We start from the raw sequence: 17439 nt of genomic DNA on the forward strand, positions 1-17439 counted from the left end.
CTTCTTTTCCCTCGATGATATAGGAACGAGGTTTCAGTCCTGTCTTGGTTATGACACCTTCTGCCACGGTTCACAAGGTCTTTTCTTGAACCAGACACTTGAGCCTTGTTTGAGTTCAGGATGATGCATTGCATGTTTGTCAAACCTTTCCTTTTGATATGCTTGTCTAGTTTTCAAGATTTTACTGGCTTCAGCTGTAAAAAACTTTGGCTTGAGTTGATGAGGATGAGTTGTCAAAAAGGGTCTTAATCATCTGCCCATCAGCAGTTCAGCCAGAGAAGGAAGATCCTGTGTAGGTTGTATCCTATAATCCAGTAGGACCGTATGTAGATTTTTACCTTCTTCTAGAGCTTTTGTGAGAGACTTCTTCAAAGTTTGTACAGCTCTCTCAACTTGGCCATTGCTTCTCGGAAAGTGAGGTGAAGTAATATTGCGTGTCACATTCCATTCTTTGAAAAATTTTTGAAGACTTTCTGCATTAAATGGTGGCCCTCCATCACTCACCAATTCTTCTGGTATTCCCTGCCTAGCAAAGATGCTTTTCATTGCTTCTATTACTTACTGCCTTTGCATTAGTACTCTTCATATTTTAAACTTCTATGTACTTTGAGAAATAATCTATCATCAAAAGATACTGTTGACCTCTCAAGTAGAAAAAGTCACATGCCACTTTTTCCCATGGTCTTCCAGGCAGAATTTGTTTGAACAGGACTTCTTTAGAATTTGCCCTCTGATTTTGCTGACAGATTTTACATCTATTGATGTAGTTTTCCACATCGTCATTTATTTTCGGCCAGTAGAAATATTCTCCAGCTTTCAATTTGCAAGCAATATTACCTCGATGTGAGACATGCAGTTTTTCCAAGACGTTTGGTCTTGCAACTTGTGGCACAACAAGTCTTTGGCCTCTGCATATTATTCCTTCTTTAGAATAATACAGCTCATCTCTACAGTGCCAGTAAGGCTGAGCTGCTGCTCTGGTTCTACTCTTTTCTGGCCTTCCCTGTTGAACATGATGAAGCACATCCTGCAGCTCTGCATCACTCGCTGTCATCAAAGCATAGTCGTGCCACTTATTGGGTGTAGCACATGCAAAGAAATTAATTGAGACAGCTGTTTCTTGCTCGTAATCCTCTTCAAATTTGACATTTGGCAATTGAGCTCTTGACAAGGCGTCTGCAATCTTTAGCTCTTTACCAGGTATGAACATAAGTTCAACACTATATTTGTTCAATCTCAACAGCATGCGCTGAAGTCTGGGAGAGATTGTGTCATATTGCTTTTTACTCAACCCTAGAAGGGGCTTGTGTTCGGTTTGAACAACTACTGGTCTTCCATAGGTGTAATAATTGAAATGTTCAAGTCCATCGATTACAGCTAACAGTTCTTTCGCGATTTGTGCATAGCATGTTTGAGCTGCTGTAAGTGCACCAGATCCATATGCAACTGGTTTGTTATCTTGTAGGAGAACTGCTCCTAATCCATGCTGGCGGTCTACTCTTTTCTGGCCTTCCCTGTTGAACATGATGAAGCACATCCTGCAGCTCTGCATCACTCGCTGTCATCAAAGCATAGTCGTGCCACTTATTGGGTGTAGCACATGCAAAGAAATTAATTGAGACAGCTGTTTCTTGCTCGTAATCCTCTTCAAATTTGACATTTGGCAATTGAGCTCTTGACAAGGCGTCTGCAATCTTTAGCTCTTTACCAGGTATGAACATAAGTTCAACACTATATTTGTTCAATCTCAACAGCATGCGCTGAAGTCTGGGAGAGATTGTGTCATATTGCTTTTTACTCAACCCTAGAAGGGGCTTGTGTTCGGTTTGAACAACTACTGGTCTTCCATAGGTGTAATAATTGAAATGTTCAAGTCCATCGATTACAGCTAACAGTTCTTTCGCGATTTGTGCATAGCATGTTTGAGCTGCTGTAAGTGCACCAGATCCATATGCAACTGGTTTGTTATCTTGTAGGAGAACTGCTCCTAATCCATGCTGGCGGTCTACTCTTTTCTGGCCTTCCCTGTTGAACATGATGAAGCACATCCTGCAGCTCTGCATCACTCGCTGTCATCAAAGCATAGTCGTGCCACTTATTGGGTGTAGCACATGCAAAGAAATTAATTGAGACAGCTGTTTCTTGCTCGTAATCCTCTTCAAATTTGACATTTGGCAATTGAGCTCTTGACAAGGCGTCTGCAATCTTTAGCTCTTTACCAGGTATGAACATAAGTTCAACACTATATTTGTTCAATCTCAACAGCATGCGCTGAAGTCTGGGAGAGATTGTGTCATATTGCTTTTTACTCAACCCTAGAAGGGGCTTGTGTTCGGTTTGAACAACTACTGGTCTTCCATAGGTGTAATAATTGAAATGTTCAAGTCCATCGATTACAGCTAACAGTTCTTTCGCGATTTGTGCATAGCATGTTTGAGCTGCTGTAAGTGCACCAGATCCATATGCAACTGGTTTGTTATCTTGTAGGAGAACTGCTCCTAATCCATGCTGACGGGCATCCACTGAAACAGTCACTGACTTTTTCACATCAAAATATTGTAGGAGCTTGCTCTATCATTTGTTTTAATTTTTCAAAATCACGTTGGGTATTTTCATCCCACAGCCACTCAGTATCTTGTTTTAATAGCTGACGTAGCGAGTGAGTTAAACTAGACAAGTGAGGAGTAAACTTGGCTAGATAAGTTATCATTCCAAGAAATCTTTGTAGATCCTTGCGACATTTGGGAACAGCAAACTCGTTAATGGCCTTAACTTTTTTTGGGATCTGGAGTTATTCCAGTATCAGACATTATATGTCCCCAATAACTGACTGATGTTAAGGCTAATTGTGTCTTTTCAATATTGAACTTAAGATTAGCTTCTCTGGCTCGTGTCAGGGTTCGACGGAGTAACTAACAATGTTCTTGCATGGATGAAGATCCAAGGGCTCTTTCATTAATTTTGGAATTATCTCTCATTAATTTTGGAATCATATCATCGATACTGAATTTTTTTTATTTATTTATTGTTTTAAACTCCTTTAATTAAACAATTGTGAACGCCATTAGAAAATAACGGAGATGCGTCGACATTCAACGCGTCATGTGATCTTCCTAGGAATGATGTAGACCACTGACGTCGTCCCAGAGTGCGCACAGGGGGGGGGGGCAACTGCCCTGGGTGGTAATTCTTAGGTGAACACCGTTATAAAATTATCAAATTCCGAATTGGTGGGGGCGGCAAGACAATACAAAAATCCTAGTTATGGCCCTGCGTCATATTTCCTCCAGTAATATAAGCTCAATAGATTTCAGCGCAGATTTACCCATTGAAGCGATATTGAAGCACAGCTCGTACATTTGGCGGCATTTTTGTCTGGCACACTCAGCAACCAATCTTGATAGAAGAGATTTTTCAGCCACAAATAATTAAAAGTACACACACTTGCTACTCATTTTTTGTTTTCTTTCTTTAAAGAACCTTTTACAAGCGCTTCACATCACTCCTAAATAAATATTTTGTTGACAGCATGGGCGGAGATACGGGGGGGTGGGGTCAACTTCACCAGCGTGAAAGGAGAAGTTGACTGATCTAATGCATATATGAATTGACATCATCATCATCGTGACCCCCAGAAATGATGACCGTGCCCCCCCCCCCCAGACTTCCAAGTCTATCTCTGCCTATGGTTGACAGTAATCAGAGGAAGCTTCACTCACTTATGGACCGAAAGGCTGAAATTATTTCGGCAAAAATTATGAAACTTTTTTTTCTAAGATATTGATTTCTCTCAAGTCATCCAGAAAAAAGACTTAGTACAAAAGTTGAATGACTTCCAACGACTCCAAATACGTCTACATACGATCACAGGATACATGCTACCATAAAGACGGGTTTTCCTAGAAGTGGGTTGTTGCAATACCTTCTAGAGCAGATGGACTTCTACTCTAGAAGAAGGTATTGATTGTTGGGGGCCAGAGCATGCCGACTGAGCTGAAAAAAAAAAAAGAACGATTGGAAGTTCATTTTGAACTCTAGCTTTTATTCTATAAAAGTTGCAAGGAAAAAAAACAAGATCATTTACGATCATAAAAAAAACAAATAAATAAAACGGCCGACAAATAACAACCGGCAATCTCAGGGAGAAAAAAACAATCCTGACATACACACGGGAAAAACTAGCCTACAGTATAAAGCCGAGCTCCCGTGAGGGTGAGAGCACGTCGCCAGTGATCTACATATTGCGTCGGGCCGAGCGGTTCCACGTGCACAGAGAATAAACGGGAAGAAATATTCCAACATAGATTTTTGGAGCCGTATGAACCAAACTAGATCATTTCGCGTCGACAGAAACATGTTACATAATCACACTACACGTTTGTGTATTCCTACCGTGGCGCATCAGCTCACGGCCCTGGGATCAGCTACTCTGTCATCTGCATGCTCCGGTTTGAAGGGAAGCATCGAACTCAATGAAGGGAAGTGAAAGAAAACAAAAATGAAGAGAAGATCGGTAAAACGAGTGGAGCACAACACATTTGACGCCCAACGTAAAACACTGCCGTGAGGCTTGTTGCACTCTCTAGGAAAACAGTCGAACTTGTTTTCTTATTATTGGTGAGTGGACGGCATGTCACGCTGGGTGATTCACTTTGCATGCAGCACAGAAAACCTGCTCCTACGAAAACCCGGCTTAAGAATAATGGGAAAAAACTTGCTTTAAATGCACTTATCCAGGGTTATTGGCTACTAAGGCTTTTTCCCTGTGCTTTGCACTTTTTTAAGGACGTCACTTACGGAGTAAAAAAAAAAGTAGCGAAAACTATTTCGGAAAACACAAATTTTTCCAAGACTCACAGAATTCTTAAAAAAAACTTTCTTTTTCAAGGACTCCTATGTATTTTCAAGGACTTTTTAAGGTTTTCAAGGACAGTACGAACCATGTTTATCTGTACAACATTCATCGAAAGACTGGTTATTTGTGGAGATGAAGATTACAAGGAAGAAATTCATGCCCCCATGGTGACTCGAACCCCGGTCTCTCGTTTGCCTTCTATATGCATATGGCCATCTGGTTGGCCTTTGTCATTCGCGAGCTATTAGTTGATTGTTGACGCCGTCCATGTACGGTGCCTTTCAACATATATATACGCTCCATGGTTGAAATATTCTATCTGCTTCCATAGCTTAGATGGTAGAGCACTCGTCCGGCAAACGAGAGACCAGGGTTCGAGTCCCCATGGGGGCAGTGATGAATTTTTCTTCCTTGTAATCTTCATCTCCACAAATAACCAGTCTTTCGATGAATCTTGTATTGACAAGTGGAGAGGACGTTTCTATATGCATGTTTATCTGGCCTTCCCTTGCTCGAGATTGTGCTCAGTGGTGTTAAAGTTGTCTTTCCTGTCAAAAGTCTAAGATACGCCATCTTTACGCTTTCTGTTTCCAATGCGTGGTTTTTTTTCCCATGTGCACGCAGATCTTGTTGATCCGTTACCTTCCTCACAGGGACACGATACTGTCTGACTCTGATCGACAGATTCTCCCGATGGCCTGACATCAAAGCGATGACATTAGCAAAAGCATAACCTCAGATAAAGGTGCGCAGTTTGAAAGCCATCTCTTCTGATCCCTCGCCAAATCCCCTTGGCGTCGAGCAGATTCATACTACAGCATACCATCCTCAGTCAAATGGGATGGTTGAGCAGTATCACAGACAACTAAAGTCTGCAATACGATGCCATTCCTCGTTGTCTTGGACACAGTGCTTGCCATTTGTCCTCCTAGGCATTCAAGCTGCCGTAAAAGAGGATATTGGACTCAGTTCAGCAGAGATGCTGTACGAAACGGCTTTGAAGTTGCCCAGAGAGTACTCAATCCTTCACAACCCAGCTGCAGTTCCAGAGCTACTTTCACAGAGAACCTGAGGGAGTTCATGAGTAAACTCTGTCCTGCTCTTGTGGCCCCCTCATGGTTCCCATGCAGTGTTTGTGAACAAGGGTCTTGCTACCTGCAGTCATGTGTTTCTGAGACATGACTCTGTTCGACCGCCACTACAGTGTCCTTTATGATGGCCCATATGCTGTCCTGAAATACCATCCAAAATAAATTCTCCACTCATTGGTACTCGAAAGTCTACAGTGTCACTGGACCGGTTGAAGCCTGCATATTTGGAGTACTCATCCGAAGATTCAGAACTATCCAAATCAAGTGTTTAGCATGAACCATCCGGAATGACTCTACATTCTGGCAAAAAGGTGACATTCAAAGTCTAGGACTACAGTTCCTCATCTACCAGTAGGAGTATCCTGTGGCATGCACATCTGGCGCTGCAGTCCACTCACATATAAACTGGAATTAACCCAGAAGCACGGCTTCTCTTTACCTCACTCTGTCACTAGCTACCACATCTGCGCTGGTCGTGTTGATCTTAATTCTAAATTTTATGTACTTAATTATGACCTAATATTTAATCGTTGAATGTTTAACTGTTAATAGTATAATAAATAGTTGTTAACCCCTTTAAGTTCGTATATTCAATATGGAGTCATACACCACACCGCTAGAATGTCCTGTCCTGTTCATCTGTCTGTATGGTCTCTACACAAATCTACAATTTTAGATCGATCATCGCCAAATTTTGGATATATACCAAACAGGACCTGGATTGAGAATGATAGGCTGCTTTAAAAGTTTATCAGAGCTGCACAAACTGTTAAAATGGGTGAAAAACCATTGGGCAACAATGGTTCCTGGGCCTCGACAATCACTTTCAGAATGCTTACTTTGGTTACCGTGGTTCCCTAGCCATGTGTTTCTGATGTGCATATGCCTTTACGATGGTTCATCACTTCTTTAATCCTGTCAGTATATTTATTACAGTTCATATGTCCTTACAATGGTTTGTCACTTTTCCAATTCTCTCAGTAATTGAAGAAAACCAGGGCAGCACTGGGTATTATAGCTAGTCATTATTTGGGACATACATGAATAATTTTCAATTGAAGTCGGTGTAAGTACCATTTGTCACATCTTTGTGGACCATAAATTGAGAGAAATGTTGCTTCAAGAGTGAATTTCTCTCATTGAACTCAAGTATTTATCATGCATTTGTTGTAACAAAGATTGAATATATAGCCTTTGTGGCTTGTCAACAGAGACCTACACATTATTAAACCACCAAAGATGTCTTTCCCCAATTCATAAATGATAACAAACTAGGTTTGCTTGATCCATCTGAAATGAATGAGTTTGAATAAATAACTGTTCTACACATTAGGTGCTTATTAAAAAAAAAACTTGCCATGTAAGCCATGCAGGCAGTGAGATAGCCACTTCCCGAACCAACATCAAGTGCTTTGGAACCTTCTTGTAATTTCTCCCCCAAGAGCTCCAGAGCATGTGCATGCTAAAAATAAATAATTGGAATATTGCAGATAAAATATACTTAGATTAACAGGAGATATAAACGATAAGAGGAAACAGATAAACTAGATCAGCGTTTCTTAATCTTTTTTTGCCCATGGCCCCTTTTCGAAGCATATTTTTTTTCTCGTGGCCCCCCGTCTTACCCAGTGTCTTCGACCCTCATCTAGAAGTATGATCCTTTATACATATTGAATTGATTTTTTCAGTGAATTTATACTGAATGAAAACTTTTAAAATAAGATTGGCCTCCAGACCACTGGCCTAGAATTTATTGAGCTCCCCGCTAATCTGAGTTCTATTCAGGACCGTCGCAACATCATGGGGCCCCCTAGGCAAAGTGATACTATGGTAGTCCCATACTTAGCCGGAAATAAACAGCCCACAAATTTCCTACTTATTTTCAAAATTTATTGTACTATACAAAATATCATAAGGTGGGGTCACTTATGGGCATGACCCCTCACAAGAGTGGGACTGACAGAGCTGCAGCCCTGGGCCTGATATGATTTTCATTTTTTGTTTTTAAATTTAATATAGAGGAGGGGGGTCTGTGAAAAATCTAGCCGGGGGCCTGCAAAAAACCCCATCCTAGGGAACCTGCTGCAAAATGTGGGCAGTGAGGCCCGGGTGGATCCATTCTCTAAAGACTGCTCTGGTTTTGTTGGATTCTGTAATAGTGACTATAAAAGCTTCATTTCTTCACACCTCAATTTTTCTTCTCGGCTCTCTGCAGCACTCCAAACCACCTGTCATGGCCCCTTTCTAAATTTTCTTCCGTGGCCCCTTGAAGTATCCCAGTACCACTAGGGGGCCATATGACCCCCGGTTGAGAACCACTGAACTAGATCACAGAATAAATTTTTACATGAAAAATAAGAATTACACCACTTTTGCTAGAGCAGTGTTTCGCAAAGTGTGTGTGTGTGCGCCAACCTGTGTCACAGTGAGCTGGAAATATAGACTTGTGTGTCTATTTATGTTTTGAAGTGATTCTTTTATATAGGAAAATATATGCTAAACCTGGGGGTTCCCAAACTGTGCTCTGCCAAGGGTTTCTTGGTGCTCCGCAAAGAGATCTGTGATTAAATGCATTTTTTTTTTTTCAAACCTTTATACGATTGAATGGAGCACAGGGCGAATACAAAATGGTGAATAAGACCAAGGGAACCATAATCTATTTATCACGAGATGTACATAGCAGAAGGATCACAAGAACCATCTCTATCACAATATTTTTACACGATTAATTGGTACGCAAAATGATCGCATCATAAAAATCTTTGTAAAGTGAGATCACGTAAAGCGAAGGCTATCCGTAATACAAAAACAGGACATGGGAACAAAATTTCACATAACTGAAAGACCAGAATCAAAATGAAGATTGATCTGAATTGCTTCTCTGCAACTAAAAAGAGGGCTAACAAAGTGTGTGCTGAACAGCAATCCCATTGCTTCTAAGGGTTGAATAGTGTCTGCCACCTCCGCAAACTAGAACGAAGGTGACACTCCTGTCCCGCAAACAAGAATGACAGTAGTTGCCACCCAGGCACGTATACAAATGCAAGTGACTGTGCAGGTGAGTGAACAATAAGAAAGCAGCCTTTAATCCAGAACAAAAGCAGCTGTCCAAATTCTTAACACTAGAACAAAATTTCATACCCGCACATAAGTGGCTATACAAGCCCTTCAAACTAGAATGAAAGTGACAATCCAAATCCTTTGAATCCACACAAAAGTGACAGTCCAAATCCTTTGAATCCACACAAAAGTGACAGTCCAAATCCTTTGAATCCACACAAAAGTGACAGTCCAAATCCTTTGAATCCACACAAAAGTGGCTGTCCAAGCCATTAAACCAGAACGAAAGTGCAAACCCAAACGGTTGTCTAAGACTTCCCAAGCAGAGCAAAAGTGAAAACCTGAACAAAAGCGGCTGTCCAAGCCCTTCGAATACAAATATGAGTGGCTGTCCAAGCCCTTTGAACCAGAACAAAAAATGCAAACCAAAACAAAAACGGCTGTCCAAGACCTTCCAAACAGAGCAAAAGTGCAAAATCTCAATGAAAGCGGCTGTCCAAACTCCTTGAACCAGAATGAAAGTGCAAACCAAAACAGAAACGGCTGTCTAAGACCTTCCAAGCAGAACAGAAGTGCAAGCCTGAATGAAAGCAGCTGTCCAAGCCCTTCAGTCTAGAAACAATAGTGAAACTAAGATTGTTCCACTGTTGATGCAACTCACTGGTTACCATGGAGCTCTGTTACTTAAAAATAATTTGGGGAAGCCTCGTTCAAATGCCGTTTTGAGAATCCCCACAAAAATTAGAACAATGTTTTAAACTTTAATGGCAATTGTTTTTTTTTTTTCACAGCAAAAACATGCATTGAAAAAATAAGAGCTTAGACATAAATTGATAAGACATGTTTTTAGTGTTCTCCCAATGCATATAAATATAAATCAACTTAATAGTTGTTACGCTGTCTCTAAATGAGAGCTGATTAAACCTTTCAGAGTGGCCCTCACACAAGTACAAGGTGTTTTACTTTCAGGCCCATTTAAGAGCTAAAGTTAAATATAGCGAATAGCCAGCTAAAGTTCAATTGCGATAGTATCATCCTTAATGATATTGGAGAGAAATGTAAAAATTAAATAATTTTTACACATATAAATTGCAATATAAAATAGCAAGAATTTTCCATTTTTTCAACAGAAATTTTTGTCTATATGTCAGCAGTTGGAATTTTCGTTTTTTGCTGCTTTTCATTTAAAACTAATGACAAGTACTGAGTGGTAAGTCTTGAGTTTTTTCATAACTGGTCATTTTTCACGTGAAAAGTGGTAAAAATCAAAAATTTTGAACATCGGTATCTGAATAAAATTTTCTTCAAATGTTTTATCATCAATTTTTTTCTCAATGTTGCAAATTTTGTTATTTTGCATTTTTTGATTGGGATCCGTGTAAACTATTAGTTTATATTTCTCCAATCATTATTTTTAAAAAATATCAACTGAATTCAAGCTGGTAATTTTCCATACAGAACTTCTTTAATGGACCACAGAATTTTTTCCCTTTCTAAAGAACACCTTGTATATGTTATGATGAATGTGATAAATCTGTGATTATGAATAATCACTAGATTCATCACACACTGTGATGAAGTTTCCTTCTGAAAAGGGCTCCACAACGTAAAAAGCTTGGGAACCACTGTACTAAACTATTCTTGGGAGCTGTTGATGAATCATTAATATGCAAGGGAGCCACGGTCAATAAAAGTTTGAGAACCACTGTGCAACACAATTAGCTGAGTAACACAACAAGCATAATGAATGAACTCGATCACAGTTACAAATTGTCACTATGAAGTCTAACAATAACAGTTTAAAATTTTTATGGCATCTCATTTGTTATGAATGTGCGTATGAAACAGTAGGCCCATACTCAAAACCATATTTGAAGAGCAAACAGAAAATAGATGGCTTTCATTTTGAAAATTTAGTGGTGGCATGATTTTTCGGAAAAGTTATTGACAAATCATGCAGGCTATAATAAATTTTGAAGTGGTATCATATCAAAATCTTTCTTGTAAAAAAGTACAGTAAATTTATTTACATTTCAGTGCAATAAAGATCGATTGCAGAATTTGGTATGAAAATGTGAGTCTATAAATAATCAATAGAAAAAATAAAAAATCCGGAACCACTAATTATATTGAATATGCCTAGCAATAAAATAACTTGTTTGTGACTGAATCATTGCTATTATTTTACAGTTTCTACCAGCAGGGTGGGAAGTGACAAAGTCCATTTCGGAGCAGCAAAATTCAGGATTCGGAGCAGTTTTGGAGCAGCAAAATTCAGGATTCGGAGCAGATATTTATAAATTGGAGCAGCAAAATTAACAACAATATTTTCTATTTTCGTTAACCCTCGCCCCTTTTCAAAATAAAACTGCACTGTCTTTTGTCATCAAACATCTTTTCATCAGCTGGTTGTTTGTTTTTGGTGTTTCAGGCTTTTGACGCCTTGTTTGAAAGAGCGGCTGTAATAAAAATTTTTCATACACCAGTCTATTTAAGATGATTTTTGCTTACTGAGGGCACTACAGTCGAAACCCGTTTTAACAAATACCGTTATAGCGAAATTCTCGTTTTAATGAACACTTTTCTAATCCCCCAAATAAGTTTACATAGGAACAATGCTAGGCAACCTGGAATTCCTTTATAATGAAATTTTGTTTTAACGAAGTGATTCTTCCGGTCTCTTGGCGTTCGTTATAACAGGATTTGGCTGTATTTGCTGTCTGGAACAGCCGCACTTCAAATGGGCTAAAAATTTTCTATAGTCTTTATATAGATATTATAAATTTGCTATATCAAGTTTTCAATTTTTTTTATAATCAGAAAGAAATTGTTGCAAAATGGGAGAGAATTTCGGAAGAATCAACACGATGGTTGGCGATTTAGCACTCATTATTTGGCAAGATTGGCGATCTTACTCGTTATTTGGCGATTTAACACTCATTAGTCGGCAACATTGGTGATTTAACACTCGTTATTCTGCAAAGTTTCTAAATAAGCAGTAGTAATTCAGAGGACATGCTCTTTTTACTCCTGGAATGAAAATTTTTTTCACGAAACATCGGGATTTGACACAATGACGATAGACTACAGTAATTTCTGCTGCTTCCAGTGGAGACTTTCTTTTTGAAAACAGAAACTGACTCGCATTTGCGCTTTAAAGCTGAAAGACCACTGCAAGCCATCTTCAGTTGCACGAACACGGATATTATCGTTTTTTTTTTTTTTTTTTTTTTTTTTTTTTTTTTTTTTTTCTTTTTTTCAAATAACGTGGTCTTTTTTTCAAATAATGTATTCCAAGGAATCAGAACGATCCATCCAGGGAATTTGTAAGTGTTAGTAGACATCCATGCCCGAACTGGGATTCGAACCCAGATCTGCGCAGTGGGAAGCTAGTTCCCAAACCACTCGACTGACAGGCGGTTTCGTGATGGAAAGCCCGATGATGGGCGATAGTTTAAATAAGGCAATAGTTGAAGTACAGTGGAATAAAACACGCTCTTTTCGGAAGGAATCGTTTCGTGGCAAGCAGGAACGAAAATTTTTTGACGTCCTTTCCGAAATTCCGGGAATACTGATGCGAAATTCGCTATTTGGCGCAGTAATATACGAAAATACCCAATTGGAGCAAGATTTTGGTGCAATTGGCAAAGAAATTTAGTTTCGTTGGGTGTTTGGCACGTAACTGAGCGTTAGAAAAATGACACATCCCTAAAATTTAAAAGGTTATAACTCCCTTAATATTGTGATCCTAAAACAGGAAACACTTTTCCATATTAGTTTTTCACAAGGAATCATGTGTATATTTATTGGGCGATCGATAGTTACCATCCCGTATTTAGGTCATTCCCAAAAAAGTGTACATTTCACATTTTTGAAATGAAAAATTCAGTCGAATTTTCCAAATTAAATTGATTTCAAGTTATAGTCAATGACTTCAGAAGTTTAATATTTTATAAATGTTTCATTTTTATTTTTTAATAATATTTTATTTTTTAATAATATTTTATTTTTTAATAATATTTTATTTTTTAATAATATTTTATTTTTTAATAATATTTTATTTTTTGGGTTTTATGACTGAAAGTTATGGATTTTGTCCACTTTTCTGTTACGAAAACAAATATCGTTGTAAAAAAATAAATATAATTTCTGCTGTTAAAATAAAAATAATGACATCAGCTTATTTCTTACATGTATGCTGAATAAAAAGACAGTTTAAAAAAATTTGACTTTTTCTTTCTGTCATTTTGATTATTTTTCATGATTTTTTCGAAATAGAACATAGAAAAGTTTATTTTTCACATATACAGTAAAACTTGTCTTCAACGGAATCCCAAGAGACAAGGATTTTTCCCTTTGAACACAGGTTTCTGCTTAATAGAGGTTTGATTGACGCAATGTGTGAAATTATGTAACAATCTCGTATTTAATTGAAGTAAAATATAATGAAAATAAACTAATTAATTTAGATGTACATAAAATAAAGTAATGTACATTATTTACTCAATAATTACTAAATATTTAGGTTTTCACAGCATCTGTATGAAAATTCACCCCACACTGTTCATCTGAAATGACTACATTTATGTTCTTTTTTACTTTCTCTGCAATTTTCAATGAGGGTTTCAATATCTCTCGTATCAAGTTCAGTTTGCACATTGTCGTCTATGTTAATGTCGACACGACCCAGCCTCCTAGGAGGTAAAGAGAGGAAGTTGTCTTGCAGAACAGCTCTGGGCGTGAGCGGTCATCAATCAATCTATGTTAATGTAATCTTCAGCATCAGGCATCAAACTAGGATTTTTGTGGGTGGGGGAGGGCGGCAACATGATTTCGCTGCCCCAACCACTGTAAAATTCAATGATTTTCCAACGTAAAATCTGCCACCTCCCAAATTTTTCCACCTGAGCAATTGCCCCCTCCCTGCCTCCCTCTAATTCCGGACCTGCTAAGCACTTGCGATCACGGAAAGCCGCTTACATACAATTTTGTAACTCTTGTACATCATTTTCGAAATCTAACCATTACACCGATTTCTCCCGTAGAAAAGCCTGCTTTCCCAAAAATTTTGTTACAATTTCAGAAAGCAATTGCTTTTCAAAAACCACAGCATCAAGTACAGTAGCTGTTTTTACAAATCTAAGGGTGGATGAAGAAGAACTCGCATTGGCAAGTAGTCATTGCTTTAAATATTTTGTGTGATAGCACTAATATTCTGTATGTGAGCCTTTGGTCAATTAGTCGTGAAACAGTTAAAGTGTTTGTGTGAAATTGTCCGTTAAAGGGTAAAATTGTTCATTTTGTTTCCACATTAGACACTTAATCCAGTATATGTATGTAGTGCATATTATATCATCAGGATGATTTTTCTTTTACTTCAAGAATGTTTTATTGATATTGGATAGTAATTTGATGTTGGTATAAACCTCACGTTTATGTCTCTCACATTAGTGATCCACAGTGGATGGGGGAGGGGAGGGTAGAGCCTGGAAACAAAAATAATATAGGAAAATAATGATTCTGTCCTATAAAATGCAGAATGTATTGTCATATAATGGCCTTTGTTCGTGCAAAAACTTCCCTTATGATACATCTCCCTGGATCTGTTTTCCCCCACCAGTGATTTTGACAATCTATACTATTTATAACTTTCATATTTAACTGAAAAAAATAACATGTTGGAGAATGTGGTACAGGGTTTAAATTAAAATTGAATAGATAACTTATTAAATTTAACTTAAAACTTCAAAATCTCTTAAATAAGAAAACTTTACTTTAAATCATAGTTTCCATTCTGTTGCATTGCTTGAGTTTTTGGAAGTTGTTACAGAGTGGAAAAATTAGCCTAAATTATTATTTTTTCATAATTAATTTAAATTATTGATGAAAACTTTTATGTTTTTTGAAGCATATCTCCATATACTATCACTTGATGCTGATATAGATGAAAAAGATCTTAATTATTTATGATAATGATGTAACAGAGTGGGCATCTGACAGAGGAAAAATCTGGTACTAAAAGACGTAACGTGAATATTAAGTCATTTTGCAAAAGTCAAATCCAAAATTGTTGATCGAGCATTAAAAGTAAACCTTTCAATAAGGTCAAAAGTGTTATCAGATTCAATCTGGTATAAAAATATACTTCCCAAGAGAGTGGAAACAGAGTGACTGTAACAGAACTTCCTATTTTGAAATAGGAAAAATTTCGGGAAACGAAAAATAGTTTTTCATAAGAAAAAAAAAATTTTTTTTTTCAAAATTTCACTGTCAGCTTTGTTCATCTATGGCACATGTATAAAATGTGATACTAAGTTTTTGAAAAAAAAAAATCCTGATTTGCACCAAGACTCTTCGTTTAACACTTTTTTAAAGCTGGGACAGTCAGATTTTGTCGTTTTGCTATAAACAATGATTTAAAAAAAAAGATACCATCTGAAACAAATTAAGAAACACCATATGACAGAGAATTAAATGAAATAGAAAAAAAATTAAAATTACCACCAAAGTACTCTAAAATTTTTAAAAAAATATATAAAGTCTTGGAAACGGTTTGTGCACTTTTTTTGGGGATTGGCCTATACATGAGCAAAAATTTTCAACAGTTTTAAATGATTCTTAATGGTCCTCTTTTCAAGACCTGAGGTACATATAGTTTGAGAAAAAGTCTGGCCATTCTGTGAAGAGTCAAGTCTTTGGACATTGCCCCTAACATGTCAGGAGTGCTATTTCTTCCATCCTACATAGAAACTCTGGTTTACAAACATAATTCTGTCCATAAACTTGCTCATATTACAAAACATTTGTACATCAAAACAAACTTCCCCCATGAGAAATAATTCAAATGATTCTTTCACAGCAGTCATGCAGGCCCAAAGTTGGTTTTCTGTGGTTCCCAATTTTGAGGTGCGAATGCGAGCTAATCTCCCCATTATAAAGTCTCACCACAGAGAGCAACAGGCCTACAATGATACAATTATTCAATCATTACACTTCACTCAAACTTCAAGAAAATGATGGCAGCACTATAACAAGCATTACACAGAAATGAGCCATGTTTAGGTTCACAACACGGACACACACATTTCAGCATGTACCAATTCATTAGAAGTTCCACAGAGGAATATGGACGAGGGGAATGTGCGGTTTAGTAGTAGTCATGATGCAGGCCCCAATTCTATGCCAAGATGACACGCAGGTTAATTTGCTTCATATTATTAAATTATTACTTATTTTATACTGAATGTTAGAGTATTTTTGGAGTGGTATAAAGAAGTTTGCTTTGGAATCCCTGCTTGCATAAACACAGAAGAGTGAAACAGTCTTTCTTGGACTTGTGCTATAAACGCTACTCCTGTAGTCAGTGGTGTTTAAATAAATGGGTCCAGAGGGTGGGAAAGGAGGGGCCTCCAAGTTAGACAGGGGCACCCTAAACTATTGAAGGTTTTCATTAATACACACATGCATACAATACTGTTCCGGATAATTTTTCACAAGACTTCGAGGTTGCAAAATAAGAAATGGTTCGACGGACAAACACAGATTTAGAGATAGATGGCTTTTTCTCAGCCCAGAAACATTTTATTTTCTGGATATTATGGTGAGGTGAACTCGGAAAGAAAAGTCATCTTGTCTCCGCCGGGACTCGAACCCAGGCTCTCTTGCATACCGGGCAAGCATACTACCATCTACACCACTGGAGACATGACCCTGCTTTCCTTATTTCACGCACTGTGGCGTGAGGCACAGAAGTAGAGACATTAGTAGCCTCTCTTAACTTTAGGAATTGGCCCCCAGGTTAACACAGATTTATTTCAGAACAGAAATTTACACGTATTTACAAGCTAATCAGAGAGCTAACAACTTTCTCGCAAAGTTTAAACACAACTGACTGTTCACTGAATCTCCCTCTCCTGTGATCGCCTCTCCATTTATAACCCTGGTGGAAACTTTGAGAAAAAGAATGTTCTACAAAATTCTATTTTACAGTTCCCAAGTCGGTGGCGCCACCATATGGACTGTCTGGAGCAGTGGGACCTTCTAGAATGTTCTTCCAGCCCTTCGCTAGTTCTCAGCCAATCACATATTTTTCCGATGAACTGAAACCAGTATCAATTCTCGTTGCCAATGGAAGATTGCAATAAAGAATTGCACCATCTATCGTCTATAGTTCGTAACATTGCCCCTCTCTTAGAATTGTTCGTCCCGACAATTCAGTTGGTTGCATTCACTGTGGGTAAGAGGCCAGTCTGTTGAAGTGGACCACCCTGAACTTCGAGAATGGCGTTTTCTGGATCCGAGCTATGACGTCATTCAGTCTCTTCCAGACTCTGTAGGGTCCTCCCCATGACGTTGGAAGTTTCGGGCACAATCATTTCCGGCACTTCGGGTTCCAGAGCCAGACGAGGTCTCCTTCCTTGAAGTCATGAGATG

The 17439-nt window shown here is 38.1% G+C and overlaps 1 protein-coding gene across 10 annotated transcripts in view; it reads right to left on the bottom strand.

The window, feature by feature from the left end:
• Pcmt (Protein-L-isoaspartate (D-aspartate) O-methyltransferase) overlaps positions 1–17439 on the bottom strand; it is a 121732-nt gene that overhangs the window by 52919 nt on the left and 51374 nt on the right. For all 10 annotated transcript variants that reach the window (XM_089247023.1, XM_089246967.1, XM_089246991.1 and 7 more), the window contains one exon: positions 7304–7408. In XM_089247023.1, the coding sequence (XP_089103149.1) occupies positions 7304–7408 (105 nt within the window). The remainder of the gene's footprint in view (positions 1–7303; positions 7409–17439) is intronic.

This window comes from Pholcus phalangioides, unplaced genomic scaffold (genome assembly GCF_987345545.1).
Source record: "Pholcus phalangioides strain wild (caught in Gottingen) unplaced genomic scaffold, Ppha-v1.0 ptg000003l_1, whole genome shotgun sequence".
NCBI classification, from domain to species: Eukaryota; Metazoa; Arthropoda; class Arachnida; order Araneae; family Pholcidae; genus Pholcus; species Pholcus phalangioides.